At 29.2% G+C, this 22,354-nt stretch overlaps 3 protein-coding genes across 4 annotated transcripts in view; all 3 read left to right on the forward strand.

Annotated features, from left to right (window-relative positions):
* Window positions 1-15,209: 15,209 nt before the first annotated feature.
* Window positions 15,210-15,912, forward strand: LOC111678706 (transmembrane protein 230). Its single transcript, XM_023440124.2, has 2 exons — window positions 15,210-15,490; window positions 15,556-15,912. Exons 1-2 carry the CDS (start codon window positions 15,317-15,319, stop codon window positions 15,739-15,741), a joined length of 360 nt encoding a protein of 119 aa, XP_023295892.1. The 5' UTR covers window positions 15,210-15,316; the 3' UTR covers window positions 15,742-15,912.
* A 34-nt stretch (window positions 15,913-15,946) lies between these two features.
* LOC111678715 (serine/threonine-protein phosphatase 6 regulatory ankyrin repeat subunit B) lies at window positions 15,947-20,854 on the forward strand. 2 transcript variants are annotated; one of them, XM_046956401.1, is made up of 3 exons: window positions 15,947-16,084; window positions 17,012-18,295; window positions 20,311-20,854. In XM_046956401.1, the coding sequence occupies exons 2-3, from the start codon at window positions 17,059-17,061 to the stop codon at window positions 20,637-20,639; spliced, it is 1,566 nt and encodes a 521-aa protein (XP_046812357.1). In that variant the 5' UTR covers window positions 15,947-16,084; window positions 17,012-17,058; the 3' UTR covers window positions 20,640-20,854. The 2 variants fall into 2 exon arrangements, with proteins under 2 accessions (XP_046812357.1, XP_023295901.2); XM_023440133.2 differs by lacking the exon at window positions 15,947-16,084 and adding an exon at window positions 16,120-16,646.
* A 634-nt stretch (window positions 20,855-21,488) lies between these two features.
* Window positions 21,489-22,354, forward strand: part of LOC111678699 — a 1,622-nt gene continuing 756 nt past the window's right edge. Inside the window, exon 1 of the mRNA XM_046947247.1 lies at window positions 21,489-21,494. Within this exon, the coding sequence (XP_046803203.1) occupies window positions 21,489-21,494 (6 nt within the window). The remainder of the gene's footprint in view (window positions 21,495-22,354) is intronic.

The raw sequence follows: 22,354 nt of genomic DNA on the forward strand, positions 1-22,354 counted from the left end.
TAGATAGATAGATAGATAGATAGATAGATAGATATATAGATATATAGATATATAGATATATAGATAGATAGATAGATAGATAGATAGATAGATAGATAGATAGATAGAGAGATAGAGGGATAGAGAGATAGAGAGATAGAGAGATAGATAGATAGATAGATAGATAGATAGATAGATAGATAGATAGATAGATAGATAGATAGATAGATAGATAGATAGATAGATAGATAGATAGATAGATAGATAAATAGGTAGATAGATAGATAGATAGATAGATAGATAGATAGATAGATAGATAGATAGATAGATAGATAGATAGATAGATAGATAGATAGATAGATAGATATATAGATAGATAGATATGGACTGGGCTTTATCGACTATGAATATGTTTCTAAAATGATATAAAACTTGCATACATTTTAAACCCCTTTGCCTTTGGTCTTAAAGGGATTAAGTAGCAAACGACAATACCAAATACTTGCTAACTCATTTAACAACACTAACTACTCGCATTATACATACTTTATTCGTATACCGCAGATAAGAAAAACAACACAATTTATGTGAAAACATGCAAGGTATTATTATTAATCTACGTATAAAGTAATCTCAGATGATGCATTCATGCCATATTTTTGCTTCAATATTTCATATTTCTATCTTAATATTTGGCATATGCGTACTCGTAAATTCGCAAAATCAAACTCATTTTTTTTGAACGAAAAAAAAATAAGAAAAACTCTAAACACATACACACACACACACAAATAGGGGTTGTTAACGGTAACACACATACACTTAATCTATTTACAATAAATGATGCATTTTATTCAATCTCTTTTAAAACTCTCAGGGAGCATGCTCTTTGTAATGCAAAAATATTTTGCTATAATTGCAAACAGTTTGCACGTGTTTTAACAACATTTTGTAACTCAAAGATATAGAAATAAAAAAAAAAAACAACAACATACAACCGATTAATAAAGAAGAACTAAAAATTAGATATGTATGTACATAAGTATGTACATAATGTTAATGTTGTTGCTTTGCCGTATGAATAACAATTGAAAATTTTCTTTGCAAAAAAAAAATAAATCGGGAAAAAAACATTTATGTGTCTGTATACTTATAGACATATTTATGTACATAACTATGTAAATATGTATGAACTTACATAAATATTTATGTATGTATACATATTTATCATATTATTTTTGTATCTATGTATTTAATTTGTGTATGTATAAATAAGCTTTAGTTACAAGTGTTTGTGTATAAGTTAAGAATCATATGTTGTTGGTTTAAGTTTGTTTGTTCATAATCAATCAATCTTAATAAAAAAAATCATGTGTTTATTTTAAATTTAAGTTAAATAAATCTGGTTATTTAGACATAAATAATAGTTTATAAAAATTTAAAAAATCCTTTTTAATTTGTATATCCCTTAAGGAACAGAAATCTATATACTATATAATCTGCAGACATTAAATCATATCAAGCTGATCCATTCTAATTGTTCAAACATTCCACTTCAAAACTCTTACGAATATAAAGGGTTAAGTGACTTTTTATTGCTTGATATAACGTAGTTTCTTAAGCTTGTCCTTCACATCCTACTATAGATGATGATTAAACTGCCGGTACGTAATTCCTATTAATCAGACAATTAACCCATTCATTGCCCGAACGATTTTCATGAATCATTGTCGGTAAAATTGTACGTATCTACAACAAACTGATTCATTTAAAGTAGGGTTCTATAAATCGACTTTCGAATAATCGAACAATCGATTTTTTGTCGGAAAAATTTGAAAGTCAAAGTCGTCTATTTTGTTCCAAAAAAGTCGATAACTCGACTATCGTCTGTGAAAAAAGTCGACTTTGGAAATAAAAGTCGAAAAAGTCAAAAGTCGGAAAAAGTCGAAAAATCGAAAATAGTCGAAAAGTCAGAAATAGTCAAAAAGTCGGAAAAAGTAAATAATAGTCAAAAAGTCGGAAAAATTCGAAAAAAGAAAAAAAATCAAACAGTCAAAAATTGTTGAAAATCGAAAAAAAATCGAAAATTGTCGATAAGTCTGAAACGGTCGAAAAGTCGGAAAAAGTCAAAAATAGTCAAAAAGTTGGAATATCAAAAAAACGAAAAGTCGAAAATAGTCGAAAAAAGTCGAAAATAGTCGAAAAACGTCGAAAATAGTCGAAAAAAGTGGAAAACAGTAAAAAAGTCGAAAAGTTGACTTTTATTTCCAAAGTCGACTATTTACAAAATACTAAAAGTCGAAAAGTCTAAAAGTTTTAACTAACTGAAAAAAGTCGAAAAAGTTGCATAAACTGCAAAATGTCGAAAAGTTGACTTTTAACTAAATGCAAAAAGTCAAAAAGTCGACTTTTACCTAAATGCAAAAAGTCGAATTTTCGTTTTAACTTTAGAACCCTAATTTAAAGTGGTCATTCAACACTCAATCTAAATTTATTTGCTGCGCGATATCACAATGTTTCTTAAACTACCAATCAGTCTTAGTTAAACCATCCCCTAGTCCCAGCAGTTCGACAAGGAGTTAATGCATCCGAAAAAACAGTAATTTCCAATTACGTCGAACCACCTGAATGTCTCTATTTCGTCTTTCCTCAAGGATATACACTTTGTAAATGAGGATGAAGACACTTTAGTGCGACCTTTTTAACTCTTAGAACGTTATTTTGAGTTCACAGCTATAGTAAATAGTCATTTCCAAAGCAAAATACGTTAGTTTTTAGAAACTGGTGTCACAACATGCCAAAAAGGATAATAGTCTGCGATATTCTTCGCAGGAAATCTAACTTTTTCCATTTTTCATAAAAAATAATCGATATACGTCAAAATAAAGTGTGTGGTGAAGTTAAATCCATAAAAAGTCCAGCCGTTTAGTTTTGAGCGCGAGCGAAAGAGTGAACCTTCGGCTTTCTGCTGTCTTAAGACAACCATATATTAAAATATCTGGACACCCGGATGCTCGGTGACTAGGGGTAGCACTAATTAGTAGATAAAAGAAGTAGTTCCCGACCGAACTGTTGGGGTATAGATGAATGAGATTCATTTATGTTGACTAAAGATCCGAGAATACAGTATCCAGTAATAAATCCCGCTAGTATGCCAAGGACGACTTAGAATCAAACAATATCAGATTTAACTGACGATAAAAAGGGCTCCATAATCCCTATTGATCAGTCCTTCACAAGCATTTCTTAATAAAATGGGTCAAAATTTCCATTACAACACAAAATCTAACTTCATACGACAATAAAACTCCTAAAGAATCCATGGCTGTCCAATATTGTAAAGTTTCTCAAACTATCCATGAGGATGATATGATTCTTTTGGTGAGAAGGGAAGTACGTGTAACCAAACTCCGATCTAAATTTAACTAAGTACTTAAAAACTCCATCATTATCAACTCTGACTACTTTAAAACTCCGCCATTAGCAACTCGTAATTTTTCAAGGTCAATCAGTGCTGATTTAATTAATAACTCTTTACGCCTTACTTTGTCGCTCGTAATTTTTTGTAATAATATTTTGAATGGGCCTTAAAGTAATTACGTGTTCTTAATACATAAAAAAATTATATATGTATACATGTTATTGTATTTATTGCCATTTTTGTGACCTGTTGGCTTGGTTGGCATGTCACTATTAAATATGGCCTATAATTAACAGACTAATTTTTCGTCTCTTAAAGGTTCTTTTGATTAATGACAGAAAGTGACAAAACATCCTTAAAAAGAACAAAAAGTACGAAAACAAAAACAAAAAAATAAATAAACATTTCTGCTTAAAAATGATAAAATGCGTCACGCAATTTTGACATTGGCCAAAAAGAAATAAAGAAATAATAAATTCTATGACACAATATAGTACATACGTTTTGTTTTCGAGGCTTAGATGACAAGATATGATAGTTCCAATGATACTACTATATCTATATTTATATAATTTGTATAAACTATTTAAACAGTGTGAATTGGTATTTTTATAAAAATACATACTATGCTATAAGTTTAGTTAATAACAATAATCCATATTCCGCGTATTGCCAAAACAAAGAGAGCAGTAAAAAAAAACAAAACACTTACAACTTTATTTATTACTTCCATCCTAAAACCGGCGACAAATAAATGGGGCCAAAGGAAGTACAAATAAATTTTAATACTCCATGTAAAACTTTGTTTAGTAAAACTTTAAAAATACAATCACAATACAATTTATATATGTTCGTTTGTTTGTTATGTTATGTTATTTTATTTTCAAGGTCAATGTTAAAAGCTTTAAAAGGACTTTCATTCGAATTAAAGGAATTTTTCTAAACAAATAACTATTTAAATTTGTCATACCATGAAATGCGTGTGTGTTTGTGTTGACACTTTCATTTTTTGTTTGTCTAACATTATTTACGCCATATTGTTTTTGTCTTTTGCAAAAATTCGTTTTAGTTTATTCTTTTATACGAAAGGCGAGGAACCTCTAACCCATTCAATCGTTTATGAAATTTTAGGGTGGCTAATAATATTCTATTCTATTTTTTGGCGTTTTTACGGCATTTGGTTTTAAACATATTTTGTTTGGTTACATATTTGTTGTTTTCTTAACTTTGCACACAATACATTGGTATCACGCGATTTACTTTATTTAGCTTGTAGCTAAAAATTGTGGCACAAACGCCAATTTGACGCCGTGCTGGCACGCAATAGACACATGTTGTTGGTATGTGTTAAAATCAGTTGTAAAGTTTTATTATTGCCAACATTGTTTCAATAAATAGATAGATAGATAGATAGATAGATAGATAGATAGATAGATAGATAGATAGATAGATAGATAGATAGATAGATATATAGATAGATACATATATAGATAGATACATAGATAGATAGATACATACATAGATAGATAGATAGATAGATAGATAGATAGATAGATAGATAGATAGATAGATAGATAGATAAATAAATAAATAAATAAATAAATAAATAAATAAATAAATAAATAAATAGATTGATAGATAGATAGATAGATAGATAGATAGATAGATAGATAGATAGATAGATAGATAGATAGATAGATAGATAGATAGATAGATAAAAAGATAGATGGCATGTAAATGGAATATCTTTAAGTAAGGATGTTTTTGCCTCAAAGTATGCTAAGTGTACTTAAAACATATGCATGGCAACTCCATACAAAAAGTTGCTGGCAATAAATTAATGCCCTTAAGGAGATGAGTTAAATAAATATTTATAAAGAAATGTGTAGTACTACAGCTAAGACCACTACTCCCATAATGTGTAATATATGAATATTTTTGCTGTTATTTTACAAGAATTTTTTGTTTATTTATAATACATTTTATGTCGGTAATTATAAATATCCTAATATACCTGTGTATGTATGCATGTAGAATGCAATAGTAATTATATTTAAAACACGTGTATGTATTTTTCGATATATTAACATACTTATTCTTATATATGTATGTATATATAAATGTATTTAAATATAAAAAAAAGTTGCACAATATATACAAACATATCGCTGTTGTATAAAAAGTTTTATTTGTGAAAATTACATAAAATTAAAGAAGTTATGATCCTTTTATTTAAAATACATTTGCAGCACAATAGCTGAAATGTCTTAGGAACCAGAATACTTTTAAACTGTTTTTTGGTTCTATGACCGATATGTCGTAATGTTATATCAAAACATTCAAATCATTTGTAAAGTTGTTGAAAAAATGTTGGACCATTTTTGGTCCCGGTGACCATATGCCTCAAGTGTGTGTGTGTGTGTTGTGTTTATCCCATACAACACTTTCATGGTCACAATTATTTTGTGTATGTTTTCTTGTTGTTGCTGTTTATTCTAATTGTTTAGTTTTTGTTTTCAAGTTAACTAAAGTTCATATGGTTCTTTTGAAAAGTAATGACAACTGCATTAGAAAAAGCACGGTATTACGTAGTATGTACATGCATTTTAAAGATTAAAAGCCAGGATTAGGTCAGAACACATAAAAAGGGAACTTTTTGGTACTTTTTTGTTCTACAAAAGGTACTTTTTGAAATTTCTATAATATTGGACTTAGAAACATGTAATTAAGTATGTAGAGTTTGGATTACGTGAGAACCCATAAAATGGGACCTTTTGGTACATTTTCGTTCTTCAAAAGGTACTTTTTGAATTTTCTATAATATTGAACCTAGAAACGTGAAATGAAGTATGTAGAGCCCGGATTAGGCCAGAGCACAATTGTACCTTTTCATTCTGCAAAAGATACTTTTTGAATTTGACTGTTTTTTAACACATCATGGTGAAGGGTATATAAGATTCGGCACAACCGAATATAGAACTCTTATTTGTTTCTTTCTAAATTGGAGAGTTATTTAAGCTTATACAGCTGATTTACGTTTTCTTATTTAAAAAATGATTTTTATGGTAAATTTAAATAATTACAAACTCCAATTTTTTAATGCGTTATTTAGGGATCCACAGGTTTTCCATAAAGACTCACAAAAGTACAATAACTTCCAAAATACTATAGGGCTGAAGTTAGACCTCTGAGTTAAGCTGGAGGTCTACAACACGCGTTCTATGTTTCTCGCTTTCTATACGTCTGTCAAAAAAGTACAATCAATGTAATTGTATGCTAAAAGTTACAAGCACAATAGCATAGAACGCTTAAGTTAACATGTCAGCTGATTTTAACGTTTTATATTCTTCATTTAAAGCGAATTTATCAATTTGAATATTTTTCAATTTAATGATAACATAAATAAAAGCTTTAGAAAAACGTCAAATTTTTAAAAAAATTAAACAAAAAATTTGCGCCTAAAAAGCGTCGCATGTAACTCGAAGCGTAGAATGCAAAATAGGTATGAAAACCCCGTAATGGTTTAGAATTCATAATATTACTTAAATATTCAAAAATTGGCTACATGTACAATGATTTCCTATAAGACTTAGATACTGTATATCTTTAGACTGCTGTAGTATGCGTCACTGATGAAGTATTACTTATTTACTACCCAGCAGTTCGACGGGACAGTCTTGAACTGACCATTTAACCTACCACTTGTGGTAGCCCCTAGCCACCTGACAACACAGGTGACCAACCATTTTAACATGGGCTTGTCCTACGAGGAAGTCAATCGTCACCCTACACCCTACAAAGAGACAGTAAAGAGACGATTGCCTCCGCTCTCGCTTACAAAGGGGACACTAAAGTGACGACTGTCTTCATTCTCGTTTACAAAGAGTTTATTTGTGACGAAAGTCCAAAAACATACGAATTGGAGTCAGCCAGGTTGTAAGATATTAATGGAACTAAAATTTAATAATTTCAAGTGTCTACTCTCTAGAATACTATGGGGCAATAATGTAACGATTGACCCGAAAGATATAAATTGGAGTCAACCAGATGGTGGTATATCAGTATAAAGTAATAATTATTTCTCCAAAAGATGGGTTAAATAACTACTTTCGGAAATACAACAAAAAAAAATACTTTTAAGAGTATAATCTCTGTGTTACTTGAGGACAGTAAAGAGTCGACTGTCTCCGCTCCCGCTTACAAAGAGGACACTAAAGTGACGACTGTCTTCATTCTCGATTACAAAGGGTACATTCGGGACGAATGACCCAAAACATACGGATTACGATCATCTAGGTGGTTAACTATTAGTGGAAATTACTGTCTTTTTCGTATGCATTGACTCTTTGTCGAACTGCTGGGTAGTTTTAAAATTGGCGTTTTTTATATATATTTACTTGAAAAAGTTTTTTATACCAGGGTCATCTTTAAAATCAAAAATGCCTTGCACATACATATGTACATAAATTTGAAGTTAAAGAGGCAACTATTGAGCAGGTCATGGTTTTTTAAATATTCTCTTGTTTGATTTTTTTCATAAATGATAAAAAAATTACGTATTATAAAAATTAGCATATAAATAAAAATAACTTATAGTTACAAAATTTGAGCTTAAAATGTTGCAATCAGATATATTTTTTTCGCCGAGATATAAAGTTACTTCAAATTCCCAAAAACAATTGCAATTATTTTGCAATCCCTGCATAAGGTATTTCTCTCACTTTGATTAAAGCATTATTGATATCGAATGCCAAGTCATGTACAATAAAGTGTTTGTAAAACAATAAATACTAATTTAATTTATAATTAGTTTAAATATTTATATACATATGTATATATATCTGTGTCATCATATAAACATTATAATAATTTCTTTTGAAAACGAAAGTATGTATCTTTGGACAACTTGTTTGCGGTTCATTTGTTTGCTGCAAATTTTCTTTTTGAAATGTTTGTGTATCAGAAAACGTATATAGTATGTTGAATAAATTTAAGGTGATCTATAAGACTATTAAATGCCCTACTTTTAAACATAAAGATTTCCTTCTAAAATTTCGAATTTATGTTTTATCTGTATAAAGGTGGAAGTACAAAACACGCGTTGAGACAGACGGCAACCCTTTTATGCTTTTCAAACATTTCGCGCTATATAAGCTGCAAGTTACACACCACGCATCATTTTGATCTTTAATGTTTTTAACGCTATTTAAGTTTATGTTTTTGTTTAATTTTTTTCTTTCATTGTTGAAATTTATTTAATATAAGTATATTTATACCCTACACCACAATAGTGGGGAGGGTATTATACGTTTGTGCTGATGTTTGTAACATACAAAAATATTGGTCCAATGCCCACCTTAAAGTATACCGATCGATTCAGAATCATTTTTGAGTCGATTAAGACATGTCCGTCCGTCCGTCTGTTCGGCTGGCTGGCTAGCTGTCCATGTAAACCTTGTGCGCAAGGTACAGGCCGCAAATTTGATGAAATTTGGACCAAGCATGTTTTTTGGCACAGGAACGAAGCCTATTGAAAATGGTTGAAATCGGTCCATTATTTTACCTAGCCCCCATACAACCGTACTTCCCGATTTGAACTTTTTATGCCATAATTACGTCAAATATTCTATTATCTCTCTAAAAATTGGCACAAATAAGTTTTATATGAGTATAAATGACACTGCAGATTTTCCTTATTTGACCCTAGCCCCCATACAAACCCCCCTTCAAAAAATGTCATAAACGTCTAAAATTGACTTGTAACCATTTGTATCGCAATGAAACTCAACAAAACTAACTGTTATTTAAAAATATATCCTTTTCCCAAATTTACCGAGGATCGGCCCATATTTGACCTATATAAAGCCTCATTTAGAAATTTTAGTTTTTTTTATCAATAAATTGCTTAAATATTTTGGAAAGTATTCAACGTAAAAGTTTCTTTATAAAAAATAAAAATTTTAAAAATATACTCATGGTGTAGGGTATTATATGGTCGGCCATGCCCGACTATACTTTTTTTACACAAAACAAAATACAACAATAATCAGCAATAACGCCTATAACGTATTGCCGCGTACTTCCACCTTAATGCTTTCAAGAGTGTCGCATTTTAAAATCGGCAAAAACTGTCCATAAATAATGGATATATGAGTAAAACTCCAAGACAACCTCTGAAAATTTCTTAAACAAATTTGCAAACAACATACATACAGCTTCATGGTATGGTAAATGTACTTAATTAGCTAGTTAATATAAAAAGAAGAGTAAAAACAAGCAAGAAATTACAGTCTGGCAAGGCCGATTATATAATACCCTACACCCATTAAAAAATGTAAAATGTGATTTAGTGTTCATAATAAAACATTTAAGTTCAAATGTATCTTGCCTCAGAATTGTGTACATTTAAGTCAAATTTTGAAGGAGCCTTTTTATAGGGGCTAGAATGAAATTAGGCCCTATAATTATAATATTCATTCAAGGCTAGTATGGAAGATCATTGGTTTAATTATGAACTTAAAGACTAGTTTAAATAATGGACCAAATAGGACAAATTTCATTGAATTATCTCCATAACTGCGACTTATAGTTTGATTACAAGGTTTTCAAACCCCATTCAGGAGTTTAGTTGTATGGGGGCTAGTTGAAATTTTCAATAGGCTTCGTCACTGGGACAATAGAAGATCATGTGCTAAATTTCATTAAATTATCTTCAAAATTGCGACCTGTAGTTTGATTACAAGATTTACGTTAAGGTGGGTATTGGACCTTATACCATGGGACCCAATATACCATCCCCACTAAAGTGGGGTATAACAACACGTGACGTATGAAGATGTGTGCTGTTATTGTTTTGTTATTGCCAAAACCAGAGATGGAACATTGTGTATAAAATTAAGCAGGGTTAAAAAATTAATATTAAAAAAATTAAAAGGATTTTAATTGGTAACTCAGCTGTGGGTGGAGGAAGATCGCAGTGCATTGTTGCATTTGTCGTTTAAGGGAATCAGGCCGACCTGAAGCTGAAGTAGAGGATTTTGTTTTTCAACTTGTTTAACAGACATATATACTATACCTGATGGATCAAATCAAATTGCTTTTAAATGATTCTTGTGCTTGCATACTTTTAAAATTGCAGCTTAAGTAGCTCGCAATGATTTCTCAAACTCTTGTAGAGTTTTACAAAAATCTTTATGGATCGATAATAAGTGATATACATTACAACTCCGATGAATCCCTAAAAGAGAGAGTAGGGTACGTTATGGGTGTAAGAGTGAAATGTGAATCGATTTGGATAATTTTCAAAACCTATAAAATGAATCCATTTAAAACAAGTGTGAAAAAATTAAGACATCTTCCCAGCATCTACCGTTTAGGCCCCATTGTACACTGAAAAAAAATCAATGCCTAATATATACGAAAAATGTCGTACATTGTACGAATTTTTCGTTGTTTCGCACCACGAAATTCTTTCGTAATATATACGAAATTGTATGTAATATTTTAGTATAATGCAAAATATTCTTGAAAAAATTAATTTACATAAATTGAAAAAAGGGAATTTTGAATAAATATGGTAAAATTTACGAAATATTAATTTATTCAAACATTTTTGTTCGTTTTAAAATAAATTTTCTAATTTTAGTTCAAAATTATTCTCCACACGAATTTTCAATTTTTTTTATGAAAATAATTCGTGAATAATATTACACTTTTTCTTAAATTTTATAAAAATATTGTAGTTTTATTTTATCATAATATAGTTAATATCATTATGTATCATTTCGCTAAAATTTAAGAAAAAAATATTACGAAAGGTTTTCGTACTTTCGTAAAAATAGGAAAGGGTTTTATTAAATAATATTTCGTATTATACATGAAATTTTTGTAAATATTACGAAAATAGAGGTTACGAAATTTTTTTTCATAAAGTTGAGCATGGATTATTTTCAGTGTATAAGTGGGTCGGTACTTTTGAATCCTTCAAATTGTTGTAAAATGAACAATGACATATCGCAATCCAACTTAGAGTAGGGTGTAAAAATGTAGACAGGTATAAACCTACATACATATGCAAAAATATGTCCATATAAATAGAGCTAATGTCATGGTCAAATATGGCATGTTTTTTTTTTTTTGCAAATCCTTTTTCGACAAAAAATTAAACCTTTATTTGTTGGAATTTTTAACCAAACATTCACGAGCAGAATATCAAGTAGGTTCGAATAACCATCTATATAAACAAATCACATGGCTTGTACATGCCAATTTAGGTTTTTTTGTTAAGTTTTTGGTCAAACTAAAAGAAATGAAGGAAAAAAAAAGCAAGAAGTATATGAATCACAGTCCTTACACTGATGATGACGACAACAACTGCAGCAAACAGTAAATATTAAAAGAACAAGAAAATAAAAATGACAACAGCTAATAGGTCACAACGGGAATAGAGGAGAATGAGTAAAAAAAGTGCATGAACTATATGTTCATATGTATGTATATACTGGTCATACAAGACTAATTTCTATAAACATAAATGAACAACAAGTTGTGACAGTAGTAGTAAAAGTATTGTTGTTGATAGTATCTTAATTGTTGCAACAGCATTTCCACATTCAATATATTTTTTTTAAAAAATCTCTTTCCGATAATTTTTACTAAGTGGGGTTTTTGGCAAAAAGTAAGATTTGATTTGCAAATGAATTGAATAGTTTTTGATAGAATGGTTAAAAATTTACAGGGAGTTTTGGGAATATCCTAGCTTGGGTGTAAGTAGTAGGGTTCTATAAATCGACTTTCGAATAATCGAACAATCGACTTTTTGTCGAAAAAAGTCGAAGTTGACTATTTTGTTCCAAAAAAGTCGATAACTCGACTATCGTCTATGAAAAAAGTCGAAAAGTCGACTTTGTAAATAAAAGTCGGAAAAAGTCGATAAGTCTGAAAAAAGCGGAAAAAGTCGAAAAAATCGGAAAAATTCGAAAATAGTCGGAAAAATTCGAAAATAGTCGAAAAAAGTCGGAAAGAATTCGAAAAAATCGGAAAAAGTCGAAAATAGTCGGAAAATTCGAAAATAGTCGAAAATAGGAATAAGTCAAAAAAACTCAAAAAATTGCAACAAATAGAAAAAATATAAATAAATTTTTTTAATAATAAATAATAATAAAAATAATAATAATAATAATAATAATAATAATAATAATAATAATATAATGTTAAATGGCAACATTTTAAATTTACGCTTCTGGCTTCGGATAAAGTCGAAAAAAGTCAAAAAGTCGAAAAAAGACGGAAAAGAGTCGAAAAGTCGGAAAAGGTCGAAAAAAGTCGAAAAATCGTTTAATATTTACTAATGATATGTATACACGGTTTTTAGACCTTACAACGTTGGCAGTAAAATCTGCAGAAAATGTCTAATAACAGTGTATACTTACAAAATTTGTCTTCCAATATTGTCAGTAATGCTTTTCTGACAACGTTGCAAAAGAAAAATTGTAACCCCAGACGATTGTTAGACATTTTCTAAATATTTTACTGACAACGTTGTAAGATCTGACAACCATGTATCACAGCTTTAACAAACAATCTATGACTATTGAATTGTAGAATTTCTCCCAATTTAAGGTTTACAAAATATGGATAGCAGGTCACTCAGGATTAGACGAAAGAGCGCATGTACTAGCTTAAATATGAAAGAAGCTCGAAAGAAGTCTGAATTAAAAACAATTCTATAGGGTGACCCAAACAAGAACAGGTCGAGTAGCCTCCACAAAATGAAAAAGTCTGAGGTTGATAATGGTACGTATTCTAAGTGGAACAATAAATTCTAGCTATATTTGACCTTTAAAATAATTTCTTATTGAATGCACTTAGAAACAGTGTAACTTGTAACACTTTCATTTCACGTGTTGAAGTTTTTCTGCAAAAAAAAACTACAAATATTAAGTCATCTTGGCCAACTAACCCAACCGAAAAAGAACATGAAAAAAACGTAGCAATGAACCAACAACAAAACATTTTAATTTAAAATTTAATACATGTTTTAAAATATAAATCGTATTTGTAAATTCTAGGCATTAAAGATTTAAGTACATACATACATATGTACATATTTTGAATTAAACTATATGTGTATGAGTAATACGGTTTTAGTACTAAATAATAATTGTTCTCAACACGTGTTTAACATAACCTTGATTTTAAATAAAATTATATATTTTATATTAAATCAAATGGTAGAAAAATTACTGCAACGGAATGTTTCTTTATTAAAGTCTTTGAAGGCTAAAATTAACTATAATATTAGGAAATGCCACAATCGATTTACTGAAAGCACTTTTTTGTATAGAATTTTGAGGGGAAATCAAAGTGATCGATAATTCTCGTCCTTTAGGCCCTAGATTTTCAGTAAAATAACTTAAATTGCGTCCGAGAGTCTCAGATTTCGTCAATAACTTCCTAATGAAATGACATTAGAAATAAGAATCTATAAAAGGGCCTTGTCTAGTAGTTTTTCGTCTGCGAGATTAAATTTTGCGTTTCTATATTTAACGTGAGGGATCCGATATGTCAAATTATATGTGTGTTTCTAGGTTCAATATTGCAGAATAGTTCTTAAACTATATAAAGATATTATCAATAATTTTTTCCTAAAAATTTTTATTTACCTCTTGATAAAAGAAAAAGTACCATAAATACTAGGATTCTATAGTTGAAAAGAAAAGTCGACTTATGCATTTAGTTAAAACTCGACTTTTCAACTTTTTGCGTTTTATGAAAAGACGATTTTGCGACTTTTCAACATTTTTTATTTAGTTAAAAGTCGACTTTTAGACTTTTAGTATTTTATAAATAGTCGACTTTTTCCGACGTTTTTCGACCTTTTCCGACTTTTTTCGAATTTTTGTATTCTCGACTATTTTCGATTTTCAACTATTTTTGACTTTTTCGATTTTTTTTTTCGATTTTCAACTATTTTTGACTTTTCGAGTTTTTGATTTTTTTTTCTCAAAATTTTTGTCCTGGAGTCAATATTTTAAAGAATAAAAATTTATTTTTTTGAGGTTTTTATGATTTTTTTCATATTTCTTCCGAAGGGAAAAAAATTTTGGACGGAAATTACTGAGTTCAACCGCAGTCTGTGTCGACTTTTTATTTTTTCATAAATATTCTATAAACACCTCTACTTACAAAACAACTTATTTCCAACCTTTTTATCGACTCTTTTGGAACAAAACATTCGACTTCGACTTTTGGCCTTTTTCCATAAAAAGTCGATTGTTCGATTATTCGAATGTCGGTTTATAGAACCCTATTACATATTTAATTTATTGTTTCTTGATTCAATATTATTATAGATAATTCAGAAAGAAACTGTTGAAGATCAAAAATAGCATTAATTTACAGCACATACTAAATTTATTAAAATTAAAAAAATTTAAATTATTTTTTCCCATCCCATCACTTATTTTCCCACACTCAATTTTCAATCCTTGATTTTGGCAATAACTTAATAACAACACATACGTGACGTACGTACGTAGAAAAATTTTATTTTTTTTTTGTTTTTTTTAAAATTTGTAGTTTTTATAAAATTTTTAGGATTTTCTCCTCTTATTTCCATTATCTATAAGTTTTGCTGATATTAAATAGTACTGGCAACCCATTTATGACTTTGTGTAATGAACACAGCCATCAGCTGACATAAACAAAAAGCAATTTGACAGTTGTGTTTTTTGTTTTTGTTTCTATAAAATCTGAAAAAATAAACATCTGCGACATTTTTTTGTTTACATTTATTTATAGAACTTTTGTGATAAAAGTATTTCAATTAAAAATAGCAATAATAAAACATTTTAACTCAATAAATCATTAAAAAAAGTAATAGGCGCAACAATCTCGAAATAAAAGCAAATAAAAATGTCACGTCGCCGAACAAATGCTGGTTCTTATGAACTGTTAAATAGTGAACCTGACGAGGAGGAGCAACATGATCAACCCGATGGCTTTGTAGATGAACAATGGGTGGAACCACAAAGAAAATTCCCCTGGAAAACAATTTTATTTATATTGTTTTTCTTTGTGGCCGGAGCGGTGAGTCATGAAGGTTAATGCACTAGATTTAGTTTATGGAATGTTTTGTTTGCCTTTTATTGCAGACCTGTTTGACATTTAGTATTTTAGTATCGTCTGGTGTATTTAATGAAAAATATGCTGATCGTGCTTGGCCCCTATTAATATTGGGTATTTTGATGTTTATACCCGGCGGTTATTATGGCTACATATTGTTGTGTATATTTCTTAAACGTGATGGTTTTACGGTGGAAGATATACCTATGCTGTAATTGGAAGGAGTATAAAAATGCAACTTAAAATCTGCCATTATGTTATTGGTCTTTTGTAATTTAGTGTTTAAGAAAAACTTTATTGATACAATTTTTTGTTTATAACGATTTATATTGGTGTTATAAAACAATAATTTATAACAAAAATTGATAATAAATGTAATTAAAAGATTTGTTTATGTATGTACTTCAGATTATTAACGGTTTAGTTAAATTGTATTGTTATTTTGAATAAGAAATCGCTACAATAGCAGCTTATTCCAAAATCGCTTAAACACAAGAAAAAACAGCTAAGTTATCTACACAAATGTAAACAATTGCAGGGTTGCATTTTCTTAATACTGTAAGTTTAGTTCCGGTCTATGTTGTGTTTTTAAACAAAATACCCCCAAATTTATAATCTATCGTGTAGTTTTGGGTATAATTTAACTCTTTTTAAAGTTCAACGTATGCGCATAGCCAAACGACAACAAATACAAACGTGAAAGAAAAAAAATCGTATAACTTAGTTTGTTCTTTTTTTAAGTTTGCCTAATAAAATATTTTCCAGCTTTTTATTAATTAAATAAACAATAACAGTATTATAAATAAAACAAAAGTGAAAAAAGAAACCAATTACAACTGAAATCAAACAGCAAATGTTTTCTCTATAAACGTGAATATTTCGAAAGCAATGCACTCTGTTTTCGGTTGTTCTGATGTCAATGAACGTCTCTTGGCTGCTGTTCACAATGGCAATTATGAGGATACATTATCCTGTCTTATGCAAGGTGCCAAAGCTACATTCATATCCTACTCCTGTGGCCGCACCGCAGTCGGTTTAGCTACTTTAATGGGAGATCCTGAAATATTGCAATTGCTCATACAATCCTGTGAAGAACCGGATTTAGAAATATTTCATCAAGGTGTTTTATTTATATTTGTGTAATATAGTTTTTTTAATGTTATTTTTAACTAACTAGGTCATTTACATTTAAAAACAAAAAATCGATAATCAAAGTCAATTTAAAGTTTTTGCTGCTTGAAAGGAGGATGTATGTTATATTAAACGTCTTTAAATGAAAATCTAGCTTGACAAAGAGCACTATTTTCGGCTGTGCCGAATCTTGTATACCCTGCACAATAGTGTCTTTAATTACATGCTTCTAGTTTTCCTGATTGTTCAGTTCTAGTTTCTAGTCTAGTTCTATTTGATATCGGGTTCATTTCTAGTTAAAGTTAAGATTCAAATATACTTAAGATTTACCAATTCTATTATTCACCATTCCAGGTGCTTCCACCACAAACGAAGTAGAGGTTGATACGACACCCGATGGCATGGACTGTTTAGAATGGGAGGATGAATTTAACGCTGATGCCGATCAAATGAATAATTCAAACGGCACTACCGACGAAACTATTGAAGAATTCACCTCACTCTACTATTATTATGCGAAAACATTCGAACGTACTGGTGATATAGTCAGTAATTTAGAGAATTATTGTTATGGACACAATAATTGTAATAAACTAATACCCCAAGATCCGCACACAGTCGATCATATGACAATGGCTCCATTGCATTATGCCGCCTTTACGGGAGATGTTGTATGCGCTCGCATACTCTTGGAACATGGTGCAAAGGTAAATGTCACAACGGCTGTTGGTTATACACCTTTGCATGTGGGTGCAAATAATTGTGATATCAGTTTGCTGCTGCTCAAATATGGAGCCAATCCAAATGCCAAAACGTTTAATACTGGCGAAACGCCTTTTCATGCAGCACTTAAAAATCGCAATGCTGCCGTTTGTCAAATATTGCTACAAACAAATAAAGTCAATATAAATGAAATTGATGAAGATGATAAGACAGCTCTAATCTATGCCATAGTCTATGAACAGATTGAGGTGGCCCTAGAGTTAATATGCCGAGGAGCAAAAGTCAATTTGCAGGATAAAGATGGTAAAACAGCATTATTTTATGCGGTCGAAGAGAATAATATCATTTTGGCTTCCCGCCTATTAGAACGTGGCGCCAGACATATCACTTCCCACTATCTATTGCATCAATGTGTGGCCTACAACATGATGGACATGTTAAAGCTATTGCTATGTTATGATGATCACAGAAATAGTCTTAAAGTGCGCAACTCTGAGGGCTATACACCCATACAAATTGCCATTATCAATAAGCAATCAGAAATGTTGGAATATATGTTAAAATTAGATGCAACATCTTTACAATTAGAAGTGGATAATAATCTTTTATTGGCCGTTCAATCTATAGAGAATTTAGTTGAGATTAAGTCTACTTTAAGAATTTTATTTGCTTATGCCAATTATTCCGTTTGGCATAAGAAATCGACGAACTATATGTCATCGTCTAGTCTGGGCTGTTTTACGCCTAATTGTCATATGCCATTATCGCGTGCAATTATGTTGAATAAATTGGATATTGCAGAGTTTTTGATAAAGGAAGGCATCGATTTGCAGCAACAAATATGTCGCGATCATGTCGTCAATCATTTAAGGACTCTTAAGGCAAAAGGATATAAACAATTAACGAAATTATTGGGTGAGTAAAAGATTTGAATTTTTGGAATTTGGGAATTGAACTTTAGTTTAGTATTTTTGGTAGATTTTAGTAAGAAATTTTGTATTTTTGTATCAGACTAAAATTTTTAGTATAAAGTGTTGTGGGTGCATTGTAAATTTTGTTTAAAAACTGTTCATGTTAGTATAAATTATTAAATTTTAATACAAAAATGTAATTTTAGTACAGAATTTTTTAATTGTAATGCTAAATTTTGAATTTTAGTTTCAGTTCAGTTCAGATCAATTCTGTTCAAGTTTAGCTCAAGTTGTGTTCAATTTTAGTTTAAATACAGTTCAAGTTTAGTTGAAGTTTCGTTGAAGTTCATTTCAAGTTCAGTTCAAATTTAGTTCAAGTTATGTTCAAGTTTAGTTTAAGTTCAGTTCATGTTCAGTTCAAGTTTAGTGCATGCTCAGTTTATGTTCAGTTCAAGTTTAGTTCAATATCAGTTTAAATTCAGTTCAGTTTTGGTTCAGTTTTAGTTAAGTTTAAGTTCAAATTAAGTTCAGTTCAAATTCAGTACATGTCAAGTTCAGTTCATGTCAATATCTGTTCATGCTCAGTTTGAGTTTAGTTCAAGTTCACTTCATTTCAAGTTCAGTTGAAGTTGAGTTCAAGTTCAGTTTATGTTCTGTTCAATTCAGTTTATGTTCAGCTCAAGTTCAGTTCATGTTCAGTTCAAGTTCAGTTCAAGTTCAGTTCTAATTCAGTTAAAGTTCAGTTCCAGTTCAGTTCAAGTTCAGTTCAAGTTCAGTTCAAGTTCAGTTCAAGTTCAGTTCAAGTTCAGTTCAAGTTCAGTTCAAGTTCAGTTCAAGTTCAGTTCAAGTTCAGTTCAAGTTCAGTTCAAGTTCAGTTCAAGTTCAGTTCAAGTTCAGTTCTAATTCAGTTAAAGTTCAGCTCCAGTTTAGTTCAAGTTCAGTTCTAATTCAGTTAAAGTTCAGTTCAAGTTCAGTTCAAGTTCAGTTCAAGTTCAGTTCAAGTTCAGTTCAAGTTCTGTTCAAGTTTAGTTTAAGTTTAGTTCAAGTTTAGTTCAAGTTATGTTTAAGTCTTGTTCAATCATAATATGATTCTAGTTCAGTTCTACACAAATTGCAGTTTAATTCTTAATTCAGTTCTAAATCGGATTCAGTTCAAGTTCAGTTCATGTTCAGTTCAAGTTCAGTTCTAATTCAGTTAAAGTTCAGTTCCAGTTCAGTTCAAGTTCAGTTCAAGTTCAGTTCAAGTTCAGTTCAAGTTCAGTTCAAGTTCAGTTCAAGTTCAGTTCAAGTTCAGTTCAATTTCAGTTCAAGTTCAGTTCAAGTTCAGTTCAAGTTCAGTTCAAGTTCAGTTCAAGTTCAGTTCAAGTTCAGTTCAAGTTCAGTTCAAGTTCAGTTCAAGTTCAGTTCTAATTCAGTTAAAGTTCAGTTCCAGTTTAGTTCAAGTTCAGTTCTAATTCAGTTAAAGTTCAGTTCAAGTTCAGTTCAGTTCAACTTCAGTTCAAGTTCTGTTCAAGTTTAGTTTAAGTTTAGTTCAAGTTTAGTTCAAGTTATGTTTAAGTCTTGTTCAATCATAATATGATTCTAGTTCAGTTCTACACAAATTGCAGTTTAATTCTTAATTCAGTTCTAAATCGGATTGAAATCACTTCTAGTTTATCTCTAGTTCAGTTCTTAATCGGTCGTACTTCTGTTCTAGTTTAGTTTCACTTTATTTCGTATTCAGCTCATGTTCAAGTTCTCGTCAAGTTCAGTTCTAATATAATTCTAGTTTATTTCTATATCAGTTCTAGATTAGTTCTATATCAGCTCTAGATTAGTTATAATTCAGTTCTAGTTGAGTTATAGACCAGTTATAGCTCAATTCATATTCAGTTTTTGTTCTAGATTACTTCTACTTTAATTTTAGTTCAGTTCTAGTTAATTACAAGATCAGTTCTAGTTCATTTCTATATTAGTTCCAGTTCAGTTCTAATTCACTAGTTAATTAATTAAATTATTTTTTTTTGTATTTCTTTCCAGTTTTAAACGGTTTTAAATTTCCCCAACCCAAATATCCTCCTAGTATAACGAATAAATTTTCCAAAGAACGACAAGATTATGAAGACTACATACAGCAATTAACTAATCAACCCTTGGAACTGAAGTCATTAACACGTATACATATACGTAAGCATTTAATGGAAACATTTTGTAATTCCACCGTAGAATTAAAACAAAACTATCGGGCAACGAATGATAAATCAACATTACAACAAATGATCGAACAATTAGAAATACCTAAAATATTAAAAGAATATCTAATAGACTTTTATGATTGTGAAACTGTGATGCCGTTATATATGTGTTAAACGGAAAATGAAATCCAAAAACAAAAAGTACTTTTTCATTCTCACATACAATACAAACACAAACACACACACACGCATACACATTGGAAGAATAATAAGAGTTCTTTTTGAACAAAACCAAAATTCTTCATATTAATATATAAAGGATAATAGTTTTTTAAAGGAATATTTATATATATATATATATATATATATTTATTTTTTGCAACATTTAAAAAAAGAAAAACAAAATTGATATTTTTTATAATACTTAAATGTTTAAAATATGTTTTATTTGAGTTTTAATATTATGTTTCATTTGTTAAACAAATACTATTTTTGAAAAGATATTTATTATTATTATTATGTTGTGATAATTTAAATGTTTATGATTTTATATTTTATTATATTTAAAATATTTATTTGGTTGTTGTAAGTAACAATGAAATAACAGTAAATAATAGCTGAAAGAAAATATATATTTAAAGAAATATTTAAAACCTATTTAAAAATTAAATGTAATATTTCTTAGAGATTTTTAGAAACTATTTGAAAAAAAAGAGAAAATAGAGAAAAAAAAACACAAAACCTAAAAACTACAATAGTAATTCCGTAATAAAAAAGTACACATTATACCAACAATAAATATAGTTTTAGAGAAAATCCCTAGAGTTTCTTTTTAAGAACATAAACATTTTAGAATTTTAAAAACAAAACAAACAAAAAGACAAAAAGTGTTTATCTTAAATGTTACAACAATAACCAGAAGAAGACAACTAAATAAAAATAAGAACAATAATTACAAATTGTTAATGAAAACAAAAAGTTGTTAAAGGACTTAATAATATATAGACTTTATTTGTTTATGGTATGTATGTATGGTTAAAGATATATTTTTTCTTTGTTTCTTTTCAATTATTCTTCATAAAAATACTTTTAAAGTTTATAAAAAAAGAAAATATTTTTTTTTTGTTTTCTCAAATGCACTTAATTATTTAGTTAATTTTCAATTAAATTTTTAATATTTTAAAAAGTATGTTTAATTTTTTATGTTATTTAACGGATTATCATTTGAAATTTTTCCTCTAAGGTTTAAGCAATATTTTAAAATCATCATTTGCATTTTTTGCTAAATATTCAAATGGTATTTTATCCTTATTATCGGGAATATCTTTGAGATTTGGTTGTTTTTCGATTAAAAGTTTACTAACATCTAAATGACCACGAGCCGCTGAACGATGTAAAGCTGTCTGGCCATCTTCATCTTGTAACTCGATATTGGCTTTGGAGTCAATGAGGAGTTTAACGACATTTAAATGACCTGAAAAAAAAGAGAGAGAAGAAATTAGAAATGTCACTAGATTTCTCTTAATATTCACATTTTATAAGAATTTTCGAAAATTTTTAAAATTTTAGTTTAAATTTTAAGAGCAACGTTAAATATTAGTAAATTTCGATTTTTTAGTTTCAATTTTAGTACATAATTTTATTTTAGTTTAAAATTTAAAATTTTAGTTCAGATTTAAACATTTAGTTAAAACTTGACAATTTTGTGCAATATCAGTTTTAGTAGAATTTTAAACTTTAGTACAAATTAATTGGCTTTTAAACTTTAGTAAAAAATTTAGTACAAAAAATGTGAAAATTAAAAAAAAATTTACAAAATTTAAAATTAAGTACAAAGTCTCAATTAAAGTACAAAATATAATTTTTAGTACAATTATCAATTTTAGTAC

This window comes from Lucilia cuprina, chromosome 2, assembly GCF_022045245.1.
Source record: "Lucilia cuprina isolate Lc7/37 chromosome 2, ASM2204524v1, whole genome shotgun sequence".
NCBI lineage: Eukaryota > Metazoa > Arthropoda > Insecta > Diptera > Calliphoridae > Lucilia > Lucilia cuprina.